We start from the raw sequence: 23,849 nt of genomic DNA, 5'->3' as shown, positions 1-23,849 counted from the left end.
TTCGCTGGTTCGCGGATTTCTGCGGACAATGGGTCTTTTAATTTATGGTACATGCTTCCTCAGTTTGTTTGCCCAGTTGATTTCATACAAGGGACGCTATTAGCGGATGACTTAGAAGCTGCCCAATCTGAGCATGTTTTACATATTAACTAAAACTCCTCAATGCTATAAGATATGCTTCCCGTGCGGTGCTTGATTGTTTGCTTGTCTCTGCCTCTCTCTCACCCTCTCCGACATTCTCTGCGCCTGACGGAGTGGGTGTGAGCAGAGGTGCTGTTTGCCTAGTGGATACAGACGCTCCTCTAAGAAATGCCGCTTTATAGCGGTGCTTCCGCATACTTAAAAGCACAAAAGCACACATTGATTTTTTGCTTTAATCTCGCTCTCTCTGACGTTCTCTGCGCCTGACGGAGGAGATGTGAGCAGAGGGGCTGTTTGCTTAGAAGATACTGACGCTTCTCTAAAAAATGCCGCTTTATTGCGGTGCTTCGGCAAACTTAAAAGCACACGTATTGATTTTTTGATTGTTTGCTTTTCTTTGCGAGCTCTCTCTCCCTCTCTGAAATTCTCTGCTCCTGATGCAGACTCTCCTTTGAAGAGAAGATATATTTGCATTCTTTTAATTGTGAGAAAGAACTGCCATCTCTGTCTTGTCATGGAGCACAGTTTAAACTTTTGACTAAAGGGCGTTATTTCATGTCTAGAGGGCTCTAATAATGTTAACAGTGTGGGAGAGTTTATAAGGGCTTAAAATATATAAAAATAACCATACAAACATATGGTTTCTACTTCGCGGATTTTCATCTATCGCGGGGGGTTCTGGAACGCAACCCCCGCGATCGAGGAGGGATTACTGTATTTATAAAATAAGTTATTAAGTAGTAAAACATTTTGATAAAATAATTTGAAGAACATAAGATGCGTATAAATTATTAAACAGTAAAACATTAACATTTAAGAAGACACTGAGTACTACTGCAGTGGTTTCCGGTAAACTACCTACTTGACAACCTTGCACTACATGACTGTGATTTAAGAGAAATGGTCCAAACAATTCCCAAGTCCAATGCTTCACATGAAGAGGTCGGTACATCTTCTTAGATGTAAACCCTCCATCTTCTTAAAAGAATTCATCACAAAAGCAACCTTCAATGTTGCGCGTTTTTAGTGACCGGAACTCACCTTAAGGGAGAGTAAGTAGCCGTGCACCGCAATTTACCAAGAGAGTCATGCTTCAATGGCGCCGATTACACTCATTCACAAAGATTTCCATTGTCCAAGGAGCCGACGAGGAACTTGAAGTGTCACAAAGAGAGAGAGAGAAGAGAGGACACTGCCCAAAACTGCAAAGCTGTCAAACCGGTGGAGTAGCTCGACCTGAGCATGTGCACTCAATTTCTTTGGTTGACCATGGCGAGGCCTGTTCTGAGTGGAACCTCTCCTGTTAAACCACTGTATGGTTTTGGCCACCATGCTGCAGCTCAGTTTCAGGGTGTTGGCAATCTTCATATAGCCTAGGCCAGGGGTTCTCAAACTCAGTCCTGGGGGACCCCTGTGGCTACAGGTTTTTGTTCCAACCAGATTGTGAAAGGCTGCAACTACTTTAGCGTCAGCCCCACAAAGTAGTAAATAATGTATTAAATTAAACAATTAGAGCACCTAGAAAAGTAGAATGACAAATTGAAAATACTGTTAAAAAGAAAAAAATACATAACTGCTTAGTACATTTTAATACTTTTTTTTTTAACCAAACTTAGTTTTCTAATTTGTATATTGTTCCCAAAACAGGGAATCTGGGAAACAACAGTTCACTTAATTAGCCCAGGAGTCCAATTAAAAACAGAGGCTGGTTGGAACAAAAACCTGCAGCCACAGGGGTCCCCCAGGATCGAGTTTGAGAACCCCTGGTCTAGGCCATCTTTGTGTAGAGCAACAATTCTTTTTTTTCAGATCCTCTGAGAATTCTTTGTCATGAGGTGCCATGTTGAACTTCCAGTGACTAGTAAAGAGAGTGTGAGAACGATAACACCAAATTTAACACACCTGAGACCTTATAACACTAACGAGTCACATGACACCGGGGAGGGAAAATGGCAAATTGGGCCCAATTTGGACATTTTTCAATTAGGGATGTACTCACTTTTGTTGCCAGCGGTGTAGACATTAATGGCTGTGTGTTGAGATATTTTGAAGGGAGAGCAAATTTACACTGTTATACAAGCTGTACACTGACTACTTTACATTGTATCAAAGTGTCATATCTTCAGTGTTGTCCCATGAAAAGATATAATAAAATATTTACAAAAATGTGAGGGGTGTACTCACTTTTGTGAGATACTGTATATATTATATTTATTATAATTTATAAATACATAAAATTACACTGTATATAGGAGCTGAGCTACAGAAAATTTGCAATGACAAAAAAAAACAGCCATAACAAATGTACCATACCATACCATTTTCTATGCCTGAATTATCATGAGCAGGATTCTGGGGGCAGCAGCATATTCCAGAAAGCACAGGACGCAGGTCAGGGACAATTCCTAGACAGGCCGCCAGTCCATCACACAATGAACGCACTAAGGTACAAAATCTCTCTCACACGTATAAATATAAATGTAAGGGACCAATTTAGTGTCACCAATCCACTTAACCTCCATGCCTTTAGACCAGTGTTTCCCAACCTCCGTCCTGGGGGCACACTGTGGCTGCAGGTTTTTGTTTTTGTTTACTTTTCTAGGTGTTCTAATGGTTTAATTAATCCATTATTTTCTAATTTGTGGGTCTGATGCTAAAGTAGTCACAGCCTTTGATTGTTCCGTGTTGTTTGCCAGCTTGTCTGCTCTGCTCATTTTTAATTGTAATTAATAAGATACAACGAATGGGAAAAACTGCACAGAGAAAGGGCAAAATATAATGAAATCAACAAAATTGTGTTAAGCATTTAAATCTAGAGCAAAAGCAGAACTATTTCTAAATGTCTTATAAATGTAAAAATCATGCTGCTGTGCTTTTCTGAATGTCGAATAAAAAAAAAATATAACAGCTAATTAAATTAGATCATTATTATTAGATGTTGTCACGGATTAGAAATCTGTTTGGAACAGAAACCTGCAGCCACAGTGTGCCCCCAGGACCGAGATTGGGAAACACTGCTTTAGACTGTGGGAGGAAACTATAAAGGATATGAAGGGTATTACTAATTAAGTAATTTCGAATTTTATTATTATCATGGTTATCACTATTTTTATTGTTGCTTCTGGATTATTCTCTATATTGTAACTTATAATTTCCTGAACCTTCCCCAATATTTATGAAGGGTTGGTGCCCATTCTCATACAAGACAGACAGATAGATATACACATACACACATACTTTATTACAGTGTGTTAAATTTAGTTAATTTGTATAATCTACTCCTGGGAGCATTTTTCAGCAGTCTCCATTTCACCCCAAAATAAAACCTTATTTCTTTAAGAAATAGTCAGGACAGTAACGTTTTCACTAAAACCTGACAGAAAAAGGGACAGATGACAGCTTGAATGTTCCAACAAAGATTCTGTGACAGTTTTTCAATGTTTCAGCCATTAACATGAAACTTTCAAAAGAAGAGGCATTACTCCATTACAAACAGACCTTGTCTTATGAAGTCACAGAAAGTGAATGAGAGGAATATGATTAAAAAAAAGGGATTCTAACTATTAACTGATATGTACTCTGGGATCCAAAAAGAAAAAAAAAAAAGAAATTTCTATGTGGTATACTGGAGATTGTAGAAATGTTCCTTACTATTATTAGCTCAAACATTGCAGAGTATTAACATGCTTTTTCAGGCCTAAACCTCATCTTACTAACATGAAGATCCTCTTAATGGTCCAAGTGTGACAAGTTAAATGCAGCTGTATACATAGGACACAGGCTGTAGTCAACAGAAGGTATATGACACTGTAAATTACTGTACTTTAGGTCAAACAGACGATTTTGACAGAGTATTTGATGGAGAGAGAGAGAGACTATTTGATGGGTCTAAATTAGGTCTGAAGAAAATGTGAGAAGTTAATGCAGTATTTCATTTAATTTTTGATAATTTTTTTTTTGTACATTATCACATTGTTTCAAAATATTTTCTTCCAAGTTACCAATTAGAACTGTTTGCACACATGCTTAACTAAACAGCAAAAAAAAAAAACAAACAAAAACCAACACTGGTATAAAAAGTTGCAGGTAACCCTTCACCCTGTGTAGAAAGCTGGGCTACACAAAATTGTATATAGACTACTAGGTTTGCAAAGCTGGTAGCCCAACGGATTACCATATGCATTTATAATTTATCCGTCCCTGATTAAAACTATATATAAAAATATATAGTATAATCTAACAGTATAATCTTATACGTATTATATACTAGCCAACCCGCGGTGTACCATACGCCGCATAATCAGGCCAGTTTTTTAATGATTTTTTAAGCACAGAGAAAATTAACATTTGAAAAATCGGTAATGTAATAAATCAGCAAGAAAAGCAACATTATAACAATGCATGGAACGAACCAACACAGTAAAACAGTTTGCTATGGTGCATGCGGTCGTGCGTTGTAACCAAAACTCGGTTTTTAAAGACTGCTTACTTCATTGTGTTTTAACCTCAGTTGTAAAGGATTGTTTTGAGGATCCCATGGGATACCCCTCGCAAACCGTTTCACACGCTGCATATGGCGATTCACCTCCGCGAGAAACATGACTCTATGAACAGCCAACATGGCTCGGAGGTGCCAGGAGTTGGTGGGCGTGGCTCCTCCTGCGTGCGCCATAGGTGTCTTACTTGTCGGCAGCTCAGTGAGTCCACACCCCTTCTGGCGTGCTTTCCATGGTTGTCTTGCCTTAGTGAATTATTATTTATTCTCTCTCTCTCTCTCTCTCTCTAGATAGATAGATAGATAGATACACACACACATACATACATACTGTATACAGTGGGATGCAAAAGTTTGGGCAACCTTGTTAATAGTCATTATTTTCCTGTATAAATCGTTGGTTGTTATGATAAAAAATGTCAGTTAAATATATCATATAGGAGACACACACAGTGATATCTGAGAAGTGAAATGAAGTTTATTGGATTTACAGAAAGTGTGCAATAATTGTTCAAACAAAATCAGGCAGGTGCATAAATTTGGGCACCACAAAAAAGAAATGAAATCAATATTTAGTAGATCCGCCTTTTGCAGAAATTACAGCCTCTAAACGCTTCCTGTAGGTTCCAATGAGAGTCTGGATTGTGGTTGAAGGTATTTTGGACCATTCCTCTTTACAAAACATCTCTAGTTCATTCAGGTTTGATGGCTTCCAAGCATGGACAGCTCTCTTTAACTCACACCACAGATTTTCAATTATATTCAGGTCTGGGGACTGAGATGGCCATTCCAGAACGTTGTACTTGTTCCTCTGCATGAATGCCTTAGTGGATTTTGAGCAGTGTTTCGGTCGTTGTCTTGTTGAAAGATCCAGCCCCGGCGCAGCTTCAGCTTTGTCACTGATTCCTGGACATTGGTCTCCAGAATCTGCTGATACTGAGTGGAATCCATGCGTCCCTCAACTTTGACAAGATTCCCAGTCCCTGCACTGGCCACACAGCCCCACAGCATGATGGAACCACCACCATATTTTACTGTAGGTAGCAGGTGTTTTTCTTGGAATGCTGTGTTCTTTTTCCTCCATGCATAACGCCCTTGTTATGCCCAAATAACTCAATTTTAGTTTCATCAGTCCACAGCACCTTATTCCAAAATGAAGCTGGCTTGTCCAAATGTGCTTGAGCATACCTCAAGCGGCTCTGTTTGTGCTGTGGGCGGAGAAAAGGCTTCCTCTGCATCACTCTCGCATACAGCATCTCCTTGTGTAAAGTGCTCGAATGGTTGAACGATGCACAGTGACTCCATCTGCTGCAAGATGATGTTGTAGGTCTTTGGTGCTGGTCTGTGGGTTGACTCTGACTGTTCTCACCATTCGTCGCTTCTGTCTATCTGAAATCTTTCTTGGTCTGCCACTTGAGCCTTAACTTGAACTGAGCCTGTGGTCTTCCATTTCCTCAATATGTTCCTAACTGTGGAAACAGACAGCTTAAATCTCTGGGACAGCTTTCTGTATCCTTCCCTAAACCATGATGGTGAACAATCTTTGTCTTCAGGTCATTTGAGAGTTGTTTTGTGACCCCCATGTTGCTACTCTTCAGAGAAAATTAAAGGAGGAGGGAAACTTACAATTGACCCCTTAAATACTCTTTCTCATTATAGGATTCACCTGTGTATGTAGGTCAGGGGTCACTGAGCTTACCAAGCCAATTTGAGTTCCAATAATTAGTTCTAAAAGTTTTGGAATCAATAAAATGACAACGGTGCCCAAATTTATGCACCTGCCTGATTTTTTTTGAACAATTATTGCACACTTTCTGTAAATCCAATAAACTTCATTTCACTTCTCAAATATCACTGTGTGTGTCTCCTATATGATATATTTAACTGACATTTTTTATCGTAACAACCAATGATTTATACAGGAAAATAATGACTAATTAACAAGGTTGCCCAAACTTTTGCATCCCAGTGTAATATATATATATATATATATATATTATATACACACACACATATATACACTGTACAGTGGAACCTCGGTTTGTGAGCATAATTTGTTTCGGAAACGTGCTCGCAATCCAAAGCACTCGTATATCAAAGCGAATTTCCCCATAACAAATAATGGAAACTCAGATGATTCGTTCCACAACCCAAAACTATTCATATAAAAAGGATTAATACAAAATATAAAGTAAAAATACATAAAACAAATTAACCTGCACATTACCTTTAAAAAGAATCATGGTTGGTGTGAGCGAGTTTCTAAACTCATGTGGGATTCCACCCAACAGGACGACATGCGGAAGAGTGTCCCAAAGCAATCGCAGTCTCCCAGCGCTGTAGCAGTATGCCGTAGAAGCACATCCAAAAAGATCACAGACATGCTATAAGTGCCTGCCATCAATGGGTGATACAAGGAACATTATAAAGATCCCGCTACAATAAATAACAGTGCTGTTGCTGTTTCAAGCTGAAGGCGGCTGGTGTTGTTAAAGTACCGAGACTCAGCTTCATGTTTTGGGGCGCAAGATGGGGACTCGCACTTGCGCACACACACACAATGCTGTAGTAAACAGTATACGCTCATACGGATGTTGACGATATGAGTGAGGCACACAGACTCAGACGGAGAATAGGAGACAATTGCCCTCAAGAGGAGAGAGAGAGAGAGAGAGAGAGAGAGAGAGAGAGAGAGAGAGAGAGACACGCGCAAGCAAGAGAGATAAGGAGAAAGTGAGAGAGGCGAGTGCGAGCAAGCGAGCGAAATAAGGAGAGAGAGAGACGGGTGCAAGCGAGAGAGAGACGCGCTGTGCGAGCAAAAGAGATAAGGAGAGAGAGACGCGTGAGAGAGAAGAACCATCAGCTCAGTTGTGATCACATGACCCTAAGCAGACAAAGTGTATCCATACTGCACGTATTGCAAGACATCGCTCGTTTATCAAGCCAAAATTTATTAAAAAATTTTGCTCGTCTTGCAAAACACTCGTAAACCAAGTTACTCGTAAACCAAGGTTCCACTATATATATATATATATATATATATATGAATATATGTATATATACTGCTCAAAAAAATTAAAGGAACACTTTTTAATTAGAGTATAGCATCAAGTCAATGAAACTTCTGGGATATTGATTTGGTCAGTTAAGTAGCACGGGGGTTGTTAATCAGTTTCAGCTGCTTTGCTGTTAATGAAATTAACAACAGGTGCACTAGAGGGGCAACAATGAGATGACCCCCAAAACAGGAATGGTTTAACAGGTGGAAGCCACTGACATTTTTCCCTCCTCATCTTTTGACTGTTTTTTTCACTAGTTTTGCATTTCGCTATGGTCAGTGTAACTACTGGACCCTACAGAGGTTGCACAGGAAATCCAACTTCTCCAGGATGGCACATCAATGTGTGTCATTGCCAGAAGGTTTGCAGTGTCTCCCAGCACTGTCTCAAGGGCATGGAGGAGATTCCAGGAGACAGGCAGTTAGTCTAGGAGAGCTGGACAGGACCATAGAAGGTCCTTAACCCATCAGCAGGACTGGTACAGGGCTCTAGACTAACTTTTTGCACTGGTTGCACTGGTGCGCCTAACTTTTTTTCTTAGGTGCACCAGCACAAAAGTTAGGTGCATTAAAATTTTCAACCGCATCACATTTTTATTTATTTATTTATTTTTATTATTATTATTTTTTTTAATCGCTGTCCAAATAGGCAATATTGACTTGTAAATGATTAACTAACAATCTGGTCAATATCAAGTTCTTTATTTGAAGGCAAGCACAATTCTACAAGAAAGGTAACTTACTGAAAAAGTGTTGGTGCTTAAAGTGCTTTACTGAGCTCTAATTTAAACTTAAAAAATCTCAAGATAAATTAACTAAAAAGAAAATCTAAATTAAGCGTTTTAAGGGCTTCAAACTGAACATCTCATGGCTCAATGTCTTATGGACTATCCTCCATTGCAGGCACATGCCCCTCGGATGGCCAACTCCTGTAGTTTGGCCTTTTTGATCTTTGGCCTTGACTAAACCAGCTGGCCACAAGCTCTCTAGCATCAAAATCTTCAAGACTTGGGCATGAGCATGCTCGACCTCAATGTGTCCAATAACTATATTCACCGGTCTTCGTCTCCGCAAGATACGACCGTACACAATGACGCATTCCTTTGTGGCGATATCTGTGTCTCCGTCGATCAGGAATGCCATGTACGCACTGTTCGCAATTTGCACAGACGTCTTTTTTTTCCAATGTATCTGCGATGACTCCTATAAATTGGGCGCACGCGACATCATTGCTGTACGTTGGGTTTACGTTCAAGCCATTTTTCTTCATAAGAATTATTTCGGACTTGAATTTAGTGAAGGGAAGTTCTTCTTTTGCAATATTGTAGGCAACGTTAAACTTAATTATCATCTCAGCCTCGTCTGATGATCTGTTTGCTGCTGCCTGCCGCTAAAGGCAGCGGGGAGAGGGGACACTTGAGCAGTGCATTTATCGCGCATGTAATGTGTTTAATAGATGCATTGTGCTTTTTCAGCGTTTCAATTCTAAATGTATTAGAACCAGTCACAAATGCACTACTGCCGGCCATGGTCTTCCCACACTCTTTACAGTAAATACAGTGCATTATATTATCAGCTTTACTGTATCTTAGCCAGGGAAACTGGTCAAGCCACTCTTTTTGAAATGTATACACTTTACCCCTTTTAATTTCAGTGGGCTCGGACTCGATCGTATGTGGCTCATTATCTAATGCCGTCTCGGACCAGGGCTTGCTATAACTTGGGAGGTTGATGGCTCCGTGTCGGAGCATTGGTTATGATTTTCGGATGGATCAGGCCCTAACTTAACATTCTTAACGAAAAAGCTGTCAATCGTTCTTTTCATCTTCCCTCATAATCCGCGGCTACATCCACTGTTTACCTGATGGGCTACTTACCTCTCTCTGTCTGACTGCATCACATGCATTTTCAAACGTACACACACGTACAGGAATATCTGGACCACGGCCAATCAGAGGGGGGGCGGGATCCGCCCTTCACTATCTCTGATTGGTTTAGACCACGATATGGGCCTAATGTGTGACTGTTGTTGAACAACAGGGAGACTTTAAGAGTCACGGAGTTTTGTTTTTTTTTCCCCCTCGAACGGCTGGTCGCACCGGTGCAACCTTTGATTTTTTTTAGTCGCACCATTGAGAAATTAGGTCGCACTCTAGAGCCCTGTGGTATCTGCTCCTTTGGACAAGGACAAACAGGATGAGCATTTCCAGAGCTCTACAAAATGACCTCCAGCAAGCCACTGGTGTGAATGTCTCTGACCAAACAATCAGAAACAGACTTCTTGAGGGTGGTCTGAGGGCCCAACGTCCTCTAGTGGGCCCTGTGCTCACAACCCAGCGCAGTGGAGCTCGATCGGCATTTACCATAGAATACCAGAATTGTCAGGTCCACCAATGGCACCCTGTGTTTTTCACAGATGAGAGCAGGTTCACCCTGAGCACATGTGACAGACGTTGAAGGGTCTGCAGAAGCCATTGAGAATGTTATGCTGTCTGTAACAACATTCGGCATGACCAGTTTGGGGGTGGGTCAGTGATGGTCTGGGGAGGCATATCCATGGAGGGACGCACAGACTTCTACAAGCTAGACAAAGACACCTTGACTGCCATTAGGTATCAGGATGAAATCCTTGGACCCATTGTCAGACCCTACGCTGGTGCGGTAGGTCCTGGTTTCCTCCTAATGCACGACAATGCCCGGCCTCATGTGGCAAGAGTATGCAGGCAGTACCTGGAGGATGAAGGAATTGAAACAATTGAATGGCCTTCACGATCCCCTGACTTAAACCCAATAGAACATCTGTGGGACATTACGTTTGGTCCATTAGGCGCCAGGTTGCTCCTCAGACTGTACAACAGCTCAGGGATGCCCTCATACAGATCTGGGAGGAAATGCCACAAGACACCATCCGTCGTCTCATTAGGAGCATGCCCTGACGTTGTCAAGCATGCATACAAGCTCGTGGGGGCCACACAACATACTGAAAAGCATAAATTAAGTTTTTGAAAAAATGGACTAGCCTGCCACATCTTCATTTCACTCTGATTTTAGGGTGTCTACACAATTGAGCCCTCTGTAGGCAGAAAACTTGGCATCCTTTTGTTCCTAAGACATTGCCCTGTCGTTATTTGTATAGATATCCAACTTCATATTGAGATCTGATGTATCTAATGTGTTTCTTTAAAGTGTTCCTTTAATTTTTGTGAGCAGTGTATGTATGTGTATATATATATATATATATATATATATATATATATATATATATATATATATATATAGAGAGAGAGAGAGAGAGAGAGAGAGAGAGAGAAAGAGAGAGAAGAAAAGGACTGTGATACAGTTTGCATACATGCAGCTGGAAATCCACAAAGGGATATATTCAAGTTTTGACTTTATATATTCCAGCGCTTACTTTATATATACCGATGCTGACTTTATATATTCAAGTTTTGACTTTATATAGTTAAATGTAGTCATCATTGCATAACTTTTTCTTTACCATAGAAATTTAAAGACTAAATTCAACTTCCATTCCTACCAAAGATATTTCTGGCGACTAAATAGAACCTACTTGTATCCAAATTCGAGCTATTGAGCTGTCGCCTGCCTGCCTGAATAAGTCACCCTCGCTTCACTATTACTTTTTTACCGTTCATTTAATCATGGCTAGTGGCGGAAAAATTATAAAATGGAAGGAGGATTACACGGAGTATGGCTTTACCAAAACAATTATTGATAGCGAATAAAGTATCGATTACTCATAAAGCTTCAATTGGTGATCTCTTTTTCTGTGTTAACCTCATATTTTTTCATATTTGTTCTCAAATCAAAGGGGTGCGAGGGTAAAATGAATCAGGAAGCGCTGATCAATGTAATCGGTGTACCAGGAAATCATGCATTGACAGAAGTTCCCCTTTGCTTGGAACACAAAGTGTGATTAAATGCATTATTTTTTAACGCGTTATGGAGCACATGCATCGAAGCTTCTCAGCTGTGCTTGTGCTAAGAAAAAGAAACATTTTAAAAATAACGTAACACGATTGTCAATGTAACCTTTTGTAAGTAGTGCCTGGAGGATTCAGAGTGTGTATTAACTTGTGGATTTTTCTGTGAGTATTTGGTGGCAGCGTCACAAAGTCGATTCCTTAAGACTGCGTTAGCTGCGGAGCTCAGCTCACAGCGAAATGAGGTGAATGGGAGGTAAGATGATGATGTCAATCCCCCACAAACACAGTCTTTCGGAATTTGCATAAGCACAGCCCTCCACCTGCAATTTTACCTTAGTTACAAAGTGATCAAACTCTTGTTTATATCCTGTGTTCTCTCATTAAACTTGTATCCCGCATTACCCGTGGGCATGACAAACGCCAGCTGCAGCCTGTCTATGAACTTAATTTAAACTTTAGGTTTCCACCGTGCTTTGTTTCCGAAGTAGCAGCACTCATGAATATGGTTGTATATGTCACTCGCTCGCTTCTTATTGTTTCGCTGCCTTCTCAATTATATAATGCATGTTTTCTTCAGCGCTTTTTAGAGCTCTTCCTTGTTTTCTACGTACTGCGTTGACAGTTAGTTCACGTGATTACGTGGGAGACGTGATGATGTCACACGAAACTCCGCCCCCCACGGCTTTCGAGCTCAACTCCATTACAGTATATGGAGAAAAATAGCTTCCAGTTATGACCATTACGCGTAGAACTTCGAAATGAAAACTGCCCAGCTTTTGTAAGGAAGCTGTAAGGAATGAGCCTGCCAAATTTCAGCCTTCCACCCACACGGGAAGTTGGAGAATTAGTGATTAGTCAGTGAGTGAGTGAGTGAGTGAGTGAGTGAGTGAGTGAGTGAGTGAGGGCTTTGCCTTTTATTAGTATAGATAATAATTTAGAAATAGATACAACTTTCACAGTGAATAGTCTGTGACAAAGATCTGACAATAAGAAACAATACACTACTCAAGATATGGAATTAAAGTGGTAGAACAGCAATATGTATTACAATAAATGACAATATGAAAGATTTTGAGAATCTATCAGAAAGCTTTTCAGAAAATATAACCAGTAATTCGTATGTCATTCTGATTTAAGCTTGAATGTGTTATATAATTTTTTTCTGTAATTCTACATTTTATGCATACTTGTGGCTTGCATTTACCCAAGCACATAAAAATATTTTAGATCATACCGAGAAGGAAACAGTATATCAGACAAAAAACAAGGCTTTTATATGAATACCCAGAGAACTTAGAAACTCAGTATTACAGGTGTCAGCTCAAAATTGGTAGAATTTCTGATTATAGAGAAAGAAACAGATTGAAGTTATAATGTTTACTGGAAAGATGTTTTTTAAATAATGTTTGAAGGAGAACATAAGAAGGGAAGGTAATACATAGATAGAGAGTACTAATGATAACAGTATCTTCATGAATTCACACCCGAGCACTGTCTTGCTAGGAGTCATGAAACCAGTCAGCCTTTGGACTTCTTTCAAATGAAGCAACATGTGAACTGCAGGAGTGAAAACCAAGCCTCAGACAAGAACTACTCATATTCTTGCCTTTGCTAAAATTATTGTTTAACAGTATTGATGTGGTGCCTTCAGAGAAGCTTATTTCAAGAAAATAATCAGTTATGATGTTTTTTTCCCCCCTCTCTAATGTTTTAGAGTGTTATGTACTCTGCCACTTGTTTTCATGTACAGCCAAGAGTGTTGTTTGGTTAAGCATTAGATATGAAATAAAATAATCTAGTTTCTATAGATATGCAGTCAGGAAAATGTGTACTTTAAAGAAAAACTATACAGATACCCCCAGATGAAACATTCAAGTCTAATGTGAAATACCATTAACATTTTCTGAATAAACCTACCTTAACATTAAAAACAACTGATAAAGTTTTGCCATTAACGATTTCTGTTTATCAAATCGGGTTCTTTATACATGCTCTTTACACAATTTACAATATATGTTCAGCATTATTATGTATAACATCTATATCCCCTATTTCGTGAAAGTTTTTGCTACCTCTAGATACAGAAAAGGCATATGAAGGCATTGATTTGGACTACTTATTCATCACCTTATGGAAGACTGGGTTTGGATCCAATATTTGCAAGTAGATAATTCAATTATTAAGTCACACTAACAAAATTAAAATAACATTCTTAGTTTTGGGATATGGATTTTTTTTTTTAATATTTCACTCAGCCACTTGTTATTAATCTCAAAGAGCTGAAGATTTCAGGTATATTGTAAAAGAATTACCTTCAACACAGAGTACCACTTTATGCCAACAATATAGTGTTTAACGTACCAGACAGAGGTACTAAAATATTTTTATACTGGGACAAATGATGCTTTTGTAAATCATAAATTAGATTGCTTTGACATTTTGCATCATTCTGAGCATTAATACCTATATAAATTAAACAGTATAAATGCTAACCCACTAATTTCATTATGGATTCAGGACTTTCTCTACTGTAAATCATTCATATACAGTCAAAAGTACAGGACACTTTTTTAAAAGTCATTGATTCAAATACAGGCTCTTCCCAAGAATTTTATCACCAATACTATTTACTGTGTACAAAAGTGACCTGAGACAGAATAACGACCACTGTTCCATTATCAAGTATACTGATGATACCATATGATAGAACACATATCTGCGAAGGATGAAAGACAGAATTTAAATCAAAGTTTACTGGTGCAATAAAAAACATCTCTCTCTCTCTTACTCACAAACAGGCCACAAAATTATATCGGACCTTAAGAGACAATAATCTCAATGTTCACAATTCATTGTTCTGGGGGGAAGAGGTACAATAAGGTCTGAATACAATTACCTAGGAAGCACCTTAGATAATAATCTTAACTGTAATAAAAATAAGAAAGACATTTTCTAAATGCAATCAGTCCTTATTTCTCCTCCATAAACTTAATGCTATTTAAAGTGGACAAGGTCCTTATTTTCTCCTTTCACTAAAGTGTGATTCACTCTTTGATCACTTTCACCTTCATTGCCTGATTTAGTGCTCTTACAAACCAAAATTTAAAAAAGCTCCAGCAAATTACCAGACGTGAAGCTATTACTGTATATATTATAAGATATAGGGGCTGACATAGATGATTTGGAAAGCGTGTGTCACAGGGAAATGTTGAAAAGATTAGAACTCACAACAGATGACATCCATTACATGCAGAACTTAATTTCAATAAACCAGGGAGGATATTTGCCTTAAGCATCCAAAGTGCCCACAAAATCATTTCTTCCCACTGCCATATGCCTTTTTTAGTAGGAAATATCAGAGATAAAGAAAAATTCCAGACATTTAAGTTTTTCTTGCGTATTTTAGGTGAAATGTACTTTCACTTTGAGCTACACTTGTATGAAAATGTGCTATATATAAATATATAAATTCTGTTACTGCTGTTAAACTGCTAGAAGTAGTTTATGAAAAAATCTGTTTGTCAAATGATGTAAACATTATCCCAATCCATCTAATTACTTTTTTTTTTATTTCATTTTGAAATTAAACAAAGGCATATTTCACGTTTTCTTGAGTGAATTTGACTAAATAAAATCCCTTAAACCTTGAAGACCATTACAGCTAATCCCGAACAAAAAATGGCAACATCCTGCAGGTGGCGATATTTCACCATTTTAATGCTTGCTCTGCTAAAGTAACTTGCGATATAACAAAAATGCAAATTGGAGAAGTCCTAAATGCTTTGTAAACTGTCATAAATAATTAAATCTAACTTGATACCACTCTGAAGGATGTACACAAAAGCTGATTAAACCAGCAATATGTGTTAAAAGTTACTTTAGACATAGCAAAAAATGTCACAAGGGTAGTGATAAGATTCATCTGCATCCATATAATGCTAAAGACAAACAGAGCCCAGCCTTCTTTGTCTTAGAGATAGGTGTACAGCAGGTTTATTAGGATTCAGAATAACTAAACGAGTCACCCTAACCTGTAACGCATGAATACAAAAAACACTTCAGTCACATATGATGTAATGCCTCACCACCTTTTAAATGAATGGGAACAGATATCACAAAGCCTTCAGACCAGAATCAAATATGAATGCAGATCTACAAAAAGCTGAGCCGATTTACTGATTATTACTTTATTACAGTATTTACTTAATTGACTGACATCTTTATCCAAGGCAACCTAAATTGAGATACAACAGGGTACATTTGTTTTTCAGCTGCGGTGCAGGTAGACAAAGTAACTTGCTCATGGTTACAGTCCAAAGTCCGTACCACTAAACCACACTTGCCTATTTTAATAGAGGAATATATTACAGAGGAATTTATTATTTGTATCAAACTGGCAATCCTCAAGAATTGCACCTTTTTCAATTCATTTTCTGATCTAGTGTTTTACTTAGTTTAAATTTAAAATATAAGGCAAATTGAAACTTCCCATTTTTGCTATGTATCCTCAGGTTAAGGGTAACTTGCATCTCCTATCCACCCTGCACCAGAAAAAGTCCAACATGACGACCACCTTAGTACAAAAACTAAGCTACCAGATTGCTGAGTGCAAATTGAAGTCATGTGCGACCCAATGGAAAGACACTTTTGAAAAAAAGAGGTATTTTTCACCAACAGCCAGAAACTTGGGCAGCATCACCCTAACCAGAGACTAGGTGGGGGAGTTACAGGGAGACGGACATTTCAAATGTGCAGCAAGTAGTGAAAGCACTAAACAAAATAAAAGCAGAAATATGTGCAACATTTAAATGACGCTTTAATATGCATGATATTGCACACATATTCTGTTTTGTAAAATGACAGAGTAAGCTGACAGACATTATGTTGAATGTCTGCTTTCCTATTTCAAGAATCAATAAATTAATCTGACTTTGCTTTAGTTTTGCAGGTCAACACCCAAATGTCCTACTTCCCTGATGAAAGCCTGTCTGTACTACTAATTTAAAAGAAAGAATATCTTGTACATTAGTCGAGGTTCTTGGCAGCTCATTTAGTTTTGCCCAGATTACACCATATTCTGCTCAAACCTGCTTAACAATACATAGAAAAATACCTGTAAGCAACATTGCTCATAACTCTGCTTGAAGTAAAATGGTTAAAAAAATGAGGCAATTATCGAAGGTTAGCCAAGTGAAATCTTTCTTTCTAAATATAGCAGTGGAACATAACTTTGATTTGTAGTGTTGCATCTCAATAAACCAGAAGACCTTTGTACCAATCTCCCCTAAATAGGCAAGACCGAAGTGGATTGGAGTTGTTTTGATTTTATACACATTATGTTTGATTAAACCCCAGCAGAAAATGTCACAAAACCTCATAACTGGTCAAGCACACTGAAAGAAGAGTAATGATTTGGGATTGTTTAACAGCTATATGACCTGGCCGTCTCTCAGTCATAGGGTTTGCCAAAAACATCTTTTTATAGTACGGTATTCTAGTGGCAAATATTAGGCTATTTGTCTGACATCTAAAGCTTGCCTGAAACTGGATCAAGCATAAGAACAGTAATCCTAAGTAAACTAGTAAAACTAAACTAAATGACTTAAAAAGAAGGCTTTGCAACAGCTAAGTTAAAATTTTGGCTGCAACCCCTTTGAGATGGAGTAGCAAGTACTCAAGACAGCAGAGAAAAAACAAAATGCTCTGAAAGATCAATAACCTGAAGGAGGGATGTAAAGAGGAGTAGGTAACAAGTTCTTTCAGTTCAACTTAAGAGACTGAAATTTAAGCAGAACACTATTATTTCAGATTATTCTCACTAAAGATTGATCAGCAACTTAGTGAACCACAGGGTGTACTTACTTTTTCATACTGGACTTTTTTTTGATCAATTAAAAAAAAATGGCAAAATTGTTGTGGCAATTCTGCGCAAACAGGTGGGGACATCAAGTAAGCACTCCTCTTTGAAGTGCTTACAGGCAGTTCTTGCGTATCTGAGGATGAGAGTTCTCTTATTAGAAGCATAAAAAAATGAAACTGCTTTTAAGTGCCTTTGTAATGCAAATGTTGCAGGCTCATACCTGACAATCAGCAGTTACCATATTACAAAATGTGTAACCCGGAATTAACCACTATGCAGTTACACAACAAAACACATAGTAAATTTGTTATGTGCTGTGTTTCAGCTAAAGTTAGACTTTTACAAACTTAGTACTTTGTGAGGACAAGATAATATTTATACAATTTAATACAATTATACAATTGAAAAGTTCAGATTTACTGGAATATAAGGCCAATGTGAAAAAGCAATTCTATTAGCATGCAATTAATTTTATTAGCATACAATTTCATGGTGCAAGAAGTACCAACTAACTACAAGTCATTTTAATAGCAAGTGTTAGAGAAAAATGTACTGTATTATAGTCATAGCCATAATGCTTTAAATATCAAGTTGCACCTAATCACCCAATATCAAGTTCTAAATGTGACAGTATTATCTTACAATGAAAAACTTCTGACTTATGAGGTAATTTTATATTCCAGTACAATTAGATATTCACACAGTGCACTGACAGCTTGCTTGGTGTTTTCACAAAGAAATAATTAACTATCATGTTAGCTAGCTAATAATGCTACAATTGCATAATTGTTGTATGTAGCGGATCCAAGCACTCGTCTTGCTACAGCAATTCCTGCTTCTTTTTTTAGCTAGCGACTAATGACAATCAAATGAATATCTTAAACAAAAGATCAGTGACTATCAACCAGTGAAATTTAAAATATTGAGTAATTAGACAGTGTGTTGTCAAAAAGCACCACACCCATGCCTCCCAGGATGTTACACAGTATGGTATATATCATTAAGCCATAAGTCTTATAGTTGCATGGACTGTTCATGTAGAGTACCAAAGAACCAAAATTGATAAAATTTTGTGTTGGTTCAAATGAGGACGCCGAGCACAACATATAAAAAACTACAGGAGAACCAGAGTAACCAGAACAAAACTATGCAGACATGGGGACAACATACACTGTTCACAAAGAAAGTGACTGCTACAAGTTCCGTATGAAGTCTCATCGAGCTGCAAGGCAACAAAGATGATAAATACTCCAGCACAACACTCTTAAAGTCTATAAAAAATGTACTGTTGTATATATTATTGCTACAGGCTGACCTGTCAAGTCAATGCTTTTTAAGAAAGCTTATTACAATGCAGTTTTCAAAGATGACCATGGATGAGAGTACACTAAAGAGAATTTAATGTTGTCTATGGGTTAGATTTTTTCAACCTTACAAAGCATACAGTAAATAGACACAAAAAACAATGTTAGACAGAAAAAAGCACTGCCACCATACTACCAAAATACTGTAAGTGATTTGCCAATGAATCTTTGATTATGTGACAGGGTGCAGCTATACAGTTTTATTGATCTGTACTCCATTACACTTCAGAAAAGCTTGGCAAAAACAGATCTTTGGCTTCGGGGTGGGGTGCACGCGAGGGGATCCCACACAATAAGATGTATAATCAACAATCTAGATAACAATACAACCATTTTTGTTTTGACATTTTAATGTACAACCATATTACTCTGGAACTAAATTTTAAACTTGTTTACATAAATTGCTAAAAAATGCAAGTCTACAAATGATGATAATAACAATAAAACATCTTATTTATATAACACCACAACAATTCTTCTTTCTGAACCAATTTTTTCTGTTTACAGATTCATTTTTGAATAGAACATAAAAAGCTTTTTCTCCTCCTGACCTTTTGGCTTCTTCTAAACGACAGAGGTACTGATAGGCAATGCTTTGTGCTCTTTGTTCATCCATCTCCTCTGCAGTCAACCGTTCATCTGCGGGAATAATGAAATATATACATTAAGATCCAAAAATCAGGAAATTACACAAAAAAATGGCAGTGCAAACTCAGCTGATTAATTACAGGAAAATGCAACTCAAAGTTCTAAGTGTAAAATAAACAAAATGCAACTTTCCAATACTGTGCTTGTTTTTGTTAGATGCACAAGGGCATGGAAACATCCCCTTTATCAATATGTTCAATAGAAAACAACATATAAGCTACAGTATGACCTAAAAACTACAACATGGGCAATTTATGTTAAGTCTTAATATACAGTTTATTCTTTTTAGAACTTGAAACCGTCAAGATACTTTATTGAAAATAGGAAACCTAGAATGTTACAAGAAACATGCAATACTTATAATTAAATTTAAAAGTACAACCATCACATCATTGTAAAATGCAATAGACATGTTAAAAGTCTTCATTATATACGGGCCTTTCTCCTTTATGAATGCAATTATACTTTTTTAAAGTGTTACCAAAAAATGTCTTGATAAAAATAGCTTGTAGAAAGCAGCCTAATCCCTTACCTGACTTGATTCATAAGTGTTATTTTTTATCTGCAATTTAGATGCATTTTATATATGTATTTTTAAACCTGATTTAGACAACTTCCTCAATACTCAGGATGGCAGTATCTGGTGGACGACCACCTTTGAATATTAGGTAGCTTTTCACATTCAGGATCAAGCCTTGGATAAACCACTCTGACACCGATTGTTTTTGATAAATTTTTTAAATGAAATCTATCTTCATGCGAACTACTTATATGGTGCATAGTGAAGATATTTACCTGAAACATTTTCTTTTTTTTTTTTTTACAATACCGCATAACCTTCCTGTATCATAATCATTAATTCATCCATACATCAATTTTGCTTTCTACCAGGCCAGTAATGACAGGCGAGGATATCTTATGTTGCCTTCTTTTCCTTTCCCAAGGCTAAAGCTTCAGATTGTTTTCAATCAACTGTACTGTGCCGATTGTCTAAACAGCACGCTTCAAAACTATTTTTTCCAAGACAGCAAATATAAAGAAAATACGCGAAAATTAGGTTTTAGTCGTCTCGTTCCAATATATATCCTTTTTTCTGTATTACCACTTTAATTCAATGATTGTTAAAGTTCGGCAAGAATCGTAGCATAATTCCGACAAACAGCAAAGGTATTTTTCATATTCATGAACCCTCGAACACGTTTACTGGGGGTAACTGACGCAAAAGTATTTTGCGTTAGATTACATTCCAATTGTAAACTTTTATACTTAAGAAAATTCAAACCATATTAAAACGCGTATATTATTAATGCTTTGTTAACATTTTTTTATTTTTCAGACAAATGTTTACGTCATGAGAAAGACGGCTAAACATAGCTCTTCCAATCCGCCATTCATTTTCTTAAACAGACTTATCAAGTCATATAAAGGCAATAATTTGAGGAAAATACTTTCTTTAATCCAACTTACAGTTACTGGTGCGTACTTTCAGATAAAATAAATCAGGAACTATACAGTACATAAGTATATTATTCTAGTTATCTCTTTCCCTTAAAGTATAGCAACCATTTTTTCCAAGTACTTACAGCCGGTACGTGTCTGTACTCCCACGTCACCTTCCATTGCTCTCGTACTTGATAACGAACAAAAATTGTACAAACACGCTTAACAAAATGAAATAATCCCGTCAGATATACTTTCGACTACAATTTACGGCTCGCATGTCAAACACCAAAAAGCTATTCAAAATAAAAGCAACCGCAAATCTTCTAAGTGCACCCACACTTCTGTTTACTTTCCTTGGTTTGAATATCCCGCCGTCAACCAACGACTGGAGCGCTCCAGGGGCGTGGCTTCGGCTTCTGTCTCGTGGGATTTGTAGTTAAATGAGTATTCGGTAAACGCCTAGTCGTCGCAACACCAACATTGAATGAAGTGCTGCTCGCAAAATAGAGACTGCATTTTGTCCCGGCTTGGTGTCAACGTAAGTGGTCTCTGTTCCAGGGCGTTTCGTTATGTGTCATTTTTAGGGATTATGCACTGTGCTTAACTTGTTATACACTAGTTGTGCTTTTGATATTAGTGAAAAGTGTTTCGCATTTATATAATAAATTAGTTGAAAGTACAAGGAATTACAGGATTTAAGTCCTTGGCATAACTGAATTCTCGAAGATGTGTCTTAAATACAAGGTTGGCAGGGAATGTTGGAATTAAGTAGTAAGTGAGGATTGTGAATCCTATTTAAAAACCGAAGCCTTTTATGCTAAACAAAGACCATGCGTTTTTACTTTCTCGTATACTTTACACAGTATAAAAAAGTATATGAATTGTTAAAAAAATCCAACCTCGAATTTTTGATGAATCTACGTTTTAGACCTTCCTGACTCCGAAAATACAAATTTTAAAACCATGTATGTATGTGTGTAAACACGATAACTCGAAAACGCTTTGATTTAGGTAAACGAGATTTTGTAGACCTGCTTTATATCAAAAATAAGGAATCCAACCCGAAGTGGTACTTTAACTGAATACTTTAGCTAATTTTCAAGTAAACTATGGTTATAATTACAGATAGATTAATCAAATTTTGTATAGATATTTATGATATAAAGCAAAGCGATATGAAATTTGAAATAAATTACTTAACCGGAAGTAGTATTTTATTTAAACAACCATCCGATTTTTTTGTATCATGTAAATATAAATGTGTACACGATATTAAAAACTTTATGCAATATAACGCGTATTCTTTCAATAACTATTATCAAATTTAATGTATGCATCATCAGTTTAACAATAACGTGTAAACATTGAACATGCCATGTAAATTAACTGCTCAAAAAAATTAAAGGAACACGCAGAAAACACGTCAGATCTCAATGGGGGGAAAAAAATCATGCCAGATATCTACACTGATCTGGACTGGGTGATGTGTTAGAAACAAAAAGGATGCCACATTGTTTGATAGAAATGAAAATTATCAACCTACAGAAGGCATAATTCAAAGACACCCCGAAAATCAAAGTGAAAAAATGATGCTGCAGGCTAGTCCATTTTGCTGAAATTTCATTGCAGCAACTCCAAATTGTACTCGATAGTTTGTATGGCCCCCACGTGCTTGTATGCATGTCTGACAACGTCAGGGCATGCTCCTAATGTGAGGAGGGATAGTGTCCTGGAGGATCTCCTCCCAGATCTGCACCTGGGTATCTCTGAGCTCCTTGAGCTGTAGAGGTCTTTGCATCCCTCAATGGATATGCCTCCCCAGACTATCACAGACCCGCCACCTAGCCAGTCGTGCTGAACAATGTTACAGGCAGCCTAACGTTCTCCATGGCTTCTCCAGACCCTTTCGCGTCTGTCACATGTGCTCAGGGTGAACCAGCTCTCATTTGTGAAAAGCACAGGGTGCCAGTGGTTGACCTGCCAATTCTGGTATTCTATGGCAAATGTCAATTGAGCTCCACGGTGCCGGGCAGTGAGCACAGGCCTCACTAGAGGACGTTGGGCCCTCAAGCCACCCTCATGAAGTGTGTTTCTGATTGTTTGGTCAGAGACATTCACACCAGTGGCCTGCTGGAGGTCATTTTGTAGGGCTCTGGCAGTGCTCATCCTTTTCCTCCTTGCCTAAAGGAGCAGATACCGGTCCTGCTGATGGGTTAAGGACCTTCTATGTCCTTGTCCAGCTCTCCTAGAGTAACTGCCTGTCTCCTGGAATCTTCTCAATGCCCTTGAGACTGTGCTGGGAGACACAGCAAACTCTGGCAATGCTACGTATTGATGTGCCATCCTGGAGAAGCTGGACTACCTGTGCAACCTCTATAGGGTCCAGGTATCGCCTCATGTTACCAGTAGTGACACTGACCGTAGCCAGATGCAAAACTAGTAAAAAAAAAAAAAAAGTCGGAAAAGATGAGGGGAAAAATCTCAGTGGCCTCCACCTGTTAAACCATTACTGTTTTGGGGGTTGTGTCATTGTTACCCCTCTAGTGCACCTGTTGTTAATTTCATTAACACCAAAGCAGCTGAAACTGATTAACAATCCCCTTCTGATACTTAACTGACCAGATCAATAACACAGAAGTTTCACTGACTTGATGCTATACTCTGATTAAAAAGTGTTCCGTTAATTTTTTTTAACAGTATAGAAAGATGTAATGGGAATAATAACCTGCTACGTCTCCGTCATGTTCCTGGTAAAGATTTAATTTTGTGATTTTTTTTTTTTTTTATTTCCGCCATCATTCTCATAATTAAATCTAGTGAAATGCAGTTTTATCTAAGCAATTTATTGCAACAAATATTTATAATGCTAACATTTTTTCTATGTTTTTATGTG

At 37.8% G+C, this 23,849-nt stretch overlaps 2 protein-coding genes across 2 annotated transcripts in view; one reads left to right on the top strand and one right to left on the bottom strand.

Moving 5' to 3' along the window:
* The window catches only part of iqgap3 (IQ motif containing GTPase activating protein 3), a 109,953-nt gene extending 88,624 nt beyond the window's left edge, over nucleotides 1-21,329 (bottom strand). Inside the window, exons 1-2 of the mRNA XM_039752797.1 lie at nucleotides 21,097-21,329; nucleotides 19,417-19,504 (exon numbers count right to left, since the gene is read on the bottom strand). Of these exons, the coding sequence (XP_039608731.1) occupies nucleotides 19,417-19,504; nucleotides 21,097-21,133 (125 nt within the window). The 5' untranslated portion in view covers nucleotides 21,134-21,329. The remainder of the gene's footprint in view (nucleotides 1-19,416; nucleotides 19,505-21,096) is intronic.
* A 132-nt stretch (nucleotides 21,330-21,461) lies between these two features.
* gatad2b (GATA zinc finger domain containing 2B) overlaps nucleotides 21,462-23,849 on the top strand; it is a 277,061-nt gene continuing 274,673 nt past the window's right edge. The window contains exon 1 of the mRNA XM_039752811.1: nucleotides 21,462-21,494. The gene's annotated coding sequence lies outside the window, so the exon portion shown is untranslated. The remainder of the gene's footprint in view (nucleotides 21,495-23,849) is intronic.

Source organism: Polypterus senegalus, chromosome 1 (genome assembly GCF_016835505.1).
Source record: "Polypterus senegalus isolate Bchr_013 chromosome 1, ASM1683550v1, whole genome shotgun sequence".
Classification (NCBI taxonomy): Eukaryota; Metazoa; Chordata; class Cladistia; order Polypteriformes; family Polypteridae; genus Polypterus; species Polypterus senegalus.
The sequence above is the reverse complement of the archived record's forward strand: the minus strand, read 5'-3'. Positions and strand labels throughout refer to the sequence as shown.